This window comes from Nicotiana sylvestris, chromosome 5 (genome assembly GCF_000393655.2).
Source record: "Nicotiana sylvestris chromosome 5, ASM39365v2, whole genome shotgun sequence".
In the NCBI taxonomy this organism is placed as follows: Eukaryota; Viridiplantae; Streptophyta; class Magnoliopsida; order Solanales; family Solanaceae; genus Nicotiana; species Nicotiana sylvestris.
The window spans coordinates 175,703,690-175,709,208 of record NC_091061.1 but is presented as its reverse complement, the minus strand read 5'-3'; the positions used below and the strand labels follow the sequence as shown (position 1 = coordinate 175,709,208).

Genomic DNA, 5,519 nt, shown 5'->3' with positions numbered 1-5,519 from the left:
AAAGTCATCAAGGGAAAGTTATCGGATATCTTTTTGCTAAAAATTTTGACACTCACCAATTCAAGTTTCAATCATCATATCGTTAGTAAGAGAATAAAAATCTATGAAACAAGCTACAATTACAAAATTCATTTATCAATCTTGAAAATATTATTTTTGTAGGTAACCTTAAATGTGTGCCTTAGAGTTTAAATTTCTATTACGTTTAGTTATGAGTTTAACAATAATGTATTTGCTTTCTTCAATATTGAACTAGTAAAATATGCATAATTTTTGAAATTTTAAATTTGAATAATTTTTTATCTTTTATTTGTAACATAAAAAAGTAAATATAATTGATTTTCAGTTAATTTTAATCTATAACAGCCAAAATATATTTAAACATTGAATACTGTTATAGCTATATAACAGTTATTTACTATAAAAATCAAAAAATATTGAAACAAACGAGACTCCCCAAAAAACGTGGCAGCAAGCCATATACCAAATGAATGTCTCTTAGTCGCTTTGGAGGATGTGGCAAGCTAGCATGCTAGTTATAAGACATCTTATGAATTACATCCCAAATGAATGACTCTTATCTTATCTTACGTCTATGATAAGAGCAAAGTTGGTTCTGCAGATCCTTCATTTCCGGTCATCAAAGAAAAATTCATATTCCAAAATTTACGTATATTTTCCTAATTTTGTAAGTTACAATATTCTCTTTATCGAGACTTTATATTCAAATGAGTATTTTCTTCTTCCAGTCAAGAGAGAAGATATATATACATACATACATACATACATATATATATATATATAAGAGCAAAGTTGGTTCTGCCGATCCTTCATTTCCGGTCATCAAAGAAAAATTCATATTCCAAAATTTACGTATATTTTCCTAGTTTTGTAAGTTACAATATTCTCTTTATCGAGACTTTATATTCAATTGAGTATTTTCTTCTTCCAGTCAAGAGAGAAGATATATATATATACACACACATAGTGTTAAAGTATTTTCATTATTATCGAACTATAATGATGGGCAGGCCTCTTTTGGACAACCTCTAATCAGATGGTAAGTTATATACCGCAGAGGCGGATCCAGGATTTGAGGCTTATGAGTTCCTATCGTAATTTCAGATTAATATGCAATAATAACTGGGTTCACAGTCAGATATTTACCAATATTTAGTGAATTTCTTAATATAAATACAGGGTCTACGCAAGAGTTACTGGGTTCCCGGGAACCCGTAATCTATGCACTAGGTTCGCCCCAGATATACCGAGCCTACTGTGGTCGAGCGCCTGTGAGCGAGCCCAGTTGGTCGAGATACAAAGCCTAATATGGCCGAGCGCCTATGAGCGAGCCTACTACGGCATAGCAGTTATATATATACCGAGTCTTATAGGGCCGAACAGTTATTTTACTTACTATATTGAGAGAGTTGAGTCAGTATCAGCAGGTAAGCATATCTTCAGATTATCTTTGACTTCCAACTACTTTCAGTTGTTTTATTATCAGTTCAGTTTCAGCTTTCAGTACATTGCCTTACTTACTCGGTACATTATTTCGTACTGACGTCCCTTTTCTGGGGGAGTTGCATTTCATGCATGCAGGTTCAGACAGACAGGCGGGTAGACATCCTCATTAAGTATTGCCCGAGTTCAGCTTGATCGGTAAGCTCCATGCCCTTCGATGCCGGGTCTAGAGCTTTATTTACATCTTGTGTATATATGTATATATTTTATGAGTAGGTCGGGGCCCTGTTCCGATCACAGTATATCCATTAGTAGAGGCTTGTAGACATATCCTGTTAGTTAGTGCAGCATATTTGGCTTGTAGTCCTTGTATGTATATTTGGTGGGTTTGTCGGCTGTAGGAATTATGACGGCGTTGTTGGCCCAGTTTTATATTGATATTTACTCAGTATTCGCAGTTGTCTTGCAATATGGCCCATGACCAAAAAATAACATCATATATTTAGAGTCTCTTAATTACAAGTTGGTACGCAAAGATAGATGAGATAGCGGGTGCCGGTCTCACCCCCAAGTTTGGGGCGTGACAGTTACAGATCAGAGAGAGCCGACTGTATAGCCGACTCTACTTGCTTAAAACCGGCGTTTGTAAGTGGACAAGTTAGCTTGGACAAAGTGAGTTCAACTAAATGCCCTTCTTTAAAATATTATATTACTCCCTCCGTTACATATTAAATGAGGTAGTTTGACTTGACACGGAGTTTAAGAAAAAAGAAGAAGACTTTGAAACTTGTGATCTTAAAAATTTAAGGGGTAAAAAGTTTGCGGGGCCATAATATTTGTGTGGCTATAAAAGTTTCTTATTAAGGGTAAATGAGTAAAATGAAAGAGTTTAAAATTGAATTATTTTCAAATTTAGAAATGTGTCATTTATTTTGGAACAGACTAAAAAGAAAAGTACCTCATTTTATATGAAACGGAGGGAGTATATAAATAGGAAAAATGATTTTTTGTATATAGAATTTTGAACTTAATTAGTTTATTCAAGAAATTATACATGAAATTTCAAATTTATAAAGCAAGTTACTTCTTAAAGTATAAAATTATATGTGAAATGCTTTAAAATAAAACAAAAAGTCCTGTAAAAAGGGATAGAAGAATATTCTACACCCTTCGCCCACCTCATGGATCACGTAAAGAGAAGGCAAAATCTGATTTGTTGATGTAATTAATTAATTGCTCCACGTCATCTCCTCCTTCGCCCACCTCATCGATCACGTCATCTATCATACACTGAAAAGCCTATATATAGGGATCGTAACATTTTCACTTTGGTATCATAATCTTCTACTATTAATTCTATCAACAATATACTATTAGAACATAAATTTTCTTGTACACAGAAATATATAATACTACTTTAAAATGGAAAAATCATATGAGAATGAGCACCCAATTAAGGCATTTGGATGGGCAGCTAGGGACACATCTGGTGTTCTTTCTCCTTTCAACTTTTCAAGAAGGTGTGCAATTTTAGATCCTTATAATGGTTTTTTTTAATGTTCTTTTTTGTTGTAATTCTGATAATGGTTACTGAAATGAGGGAGTTTTTTTATTAAATGGATGCAGGTTGACTGGTGAAAAAGATGTGCAATTTAAAGTTATGTATTGTGGAATTTGTCACTCTGATCTTCATCAACTCAAGAATGAATGGGGAAACAGCAAGTATCCCATTGTACCTGGGTAAGATTTGATTTTTCCTTCTTTTTTTTTTTTGGGTCAAATGACATGCAAAAAGGCCCGTTCGATGCACTAAGCTCCCTCTATATGCGAGGTCGGGGAAAAGGCCGGACCAATAGGATTTCATACACGGCTTTACCTTGTATTTCTGCAAGAGGCTATTTCAAAGTAAATTCCATAATTCTACATGAAATTCTGGCCGAGGGTCTTTCGGAAACAGACTCTCTACCCCTCGGGTAGAGGTGTATGTCCCTACCCTTCCTGATCCCACTAGTGGAATTTTACCGGGTTGCGTTGTTGTTGTTGTTGCTACATGAAACTCTGATTTATGAACGGTTTGAAGTATTAGGTTAAAATTTAGCAGAACATGTGTAGAATCTATATAATCATAAGTGTCACTAATTTCAAATATTAATATTACAGGCATGAGGTTGTTGGTGTTGTAACTGAGGTTGGTAGCAAGGTGGAGAAGTTTAAGGTTGGAGACAAAGTAGGTGTTGGATGCATGGTAGGATCATGTCGCAAATGCGAAAACTGTGACAATGATCTCGAGAATTACTGTCCTCGTCAGATCCCTACTTACAACAGCTATAACACAGACGGGACCCTTACATTCGGAGGTTACTCCGATATCATGGTTTCTGATGAACATTTTGTAGTTCATTGGCCTGAGAATTTGCCAATGGAAGCTGCTCCTTTACTATGTGCGGGGATCACAACTTATAGTCCATTGAAACATTTTGGACTTGATAAGCCTGGAATGCACATTGGTGTTGTTGGTCTTGGTGGCCTCGGCCATATGGCTGTGAAATTCGCTAAGGCTTTTGGAACTAAGGTAACTGTGATCAGTACATCTGCTAGTAAGAAGCAAGAAGCGATTGAACGTTTGGGTGCAGATGAGTTCTTGATCAGCCGCGATACTGAGCAGATGCAGGTGACTATAACTTGGACATTCCTAATTTGAATAATATTGTTAAGAGTTTATATTTCGTGCACTGAAAAAGTGTAAAGAATTTACACTATCATGCCAAATTAACCTACAACAGTAAGTTCATATTGATAGTATAAAAGTTCTTTTCTAACTGTTAGTGTATATAACATAAACTCTATTGTGTAAACAGAATAACGGAGGCTAACCTTTCGTGTATTCGTTTAATATGAACAGGCTGCAATGAGCACATTGGATGGGATAATTGACACTGTTTCTGCAGTTCACCCTATTCTTCCATTGCTTAGCTTATTGAAATCTCATGGTAAGCTTGTTATGGTTGGTGCACCAGAAAAACCAGTGGAGTTGCCAGTGTTTCCTCTGCTTTTGGGTAAGCATATAATTTCACTAGTTCTGTCCATATATAGCTTTTTTATGCACTAAAAGGCAGCTCGGTGCACGAAACATCCCGCATTTACACAAGGTTGGGGGAGGGTCACAGCCTAAAGAGGTGTGATGTAGGCAGCCCGCACCCTACCCTGATGCAAGCATCAGTGGCTGATTCTATGGCTCGAACCTGTGACTTATAGGTCACAAGGAGACATTGTTTCGAATAAAAAAATGTTGAGACTAAAGTATATATAATGTGGAAAACAGGAAGGAAGCTAGTGGCTGGAAGTTGCATAGGAGGGATGAAAGAGACTCAAGAGATGGTAGATTTCGCGGCAAAGCATAATATTACACCAGATATTGAAGTTGTGCCCATGGAGTATGTGAATACAGCTTTGGATCGTCTTCTAAAATCGGATGTGAAGTATCGTTTTGTGCTTGACATTGGAAACACATTGAAAGCAGCTAATTGAGAGTTGAGTTACAAAAATGGATCACGAAAAAGTGCTGTCTGTTACTAGGACTTTAAATTTTAGTCTATTGCCAATTTTCTATTAGTTTTGCGACTGAAACATAGTTATTGTTGTACTGACACTTTTGTACTAATGCTTTGAGCAAAAGAGAAGTAGCCCTGCTTTGTATGGAGAGAAAAAACAAATGTATTGTTTTATATATTAATGATAGAAATTTCTATTAGCTACCTCCTTATGGTTCAAACTTTCAAGGATTAAATAGAAGCCAGTTGGGAACGGGTGATAATTTTAATGAGAAATAAGTCTGACAATTCCATTTAATCGAGTATGTAACATCATTTCTTCATTAATCAATATAACTCTTCATTGTCAACTCTATTCCCCAGTTAGGTGTAGCGTCTCGAAGTACACCTCTTATCTTCTACATATATATATGTATATATATATATATACTAGATGGTTGGTGCCCGTGCTATGCACGGCTATACGCCCAACATCATTGTACCAAAGAAGTTAGAAGTTCGACA

At 35.8% G+C, this 5,519-nt stretch overlaps 1 protein-coding gene across 1 annotated transcript; it reads left to right on the top strand.

The window, feature by feature from the left end:
• Nucleotides 1-2,811: 2,811 nt before the first annotated feature.
• Nucleotides 2,812-5,215, top strand: LOC104232065 (8-hydroxygeraniol dehydrogenase-like). Its single transcript, XM_009785161.2, has 5 exons — nt 2,812-2,984; nt 3,091-3,204; nt 3,625-4,135; nt 4,367-4,520; nt 4,787-5,215. Exons 1-5 carry the CDS (start codon nt 2,887-2,889, stop codon nt 4,990-4,992), a joined length of 1,083 nt encoding a protein of 360 aa, XP_009783463.1. The 5' UTR covers nt 2,812-2,886; the 3' UTR covers nt 4,993-5,215.
• Nucleotides 5,216-5,519: the final 304 nt, after the last annotated feature.

Excerpts from the sequence above, each read along its gene's own strand:
- LOC104232065 (XM_009785161.2), top strand. The coding sequence starts at position 2,887 with ATGGAAAAATCATATGAGAATGAGCACCCAATTAAGGCATTTGGATGG. Across the intron at positions 2,985-3,090 it reads CCTTTCAACTTTTCAAGAAG|GTTGACTGGTGAAAAAGATG; the intron begins GTGTGCAATTTT and ends AAATGGATGCAG. Across the intron at positions 4,521-4,786 it reads AGTGTTTCCTCTGCTTTTGG|GAAGGAAGCTAGTGGCTGGA; the intron begins GTAAGCATATAA and ends TGTGGAAAACAG.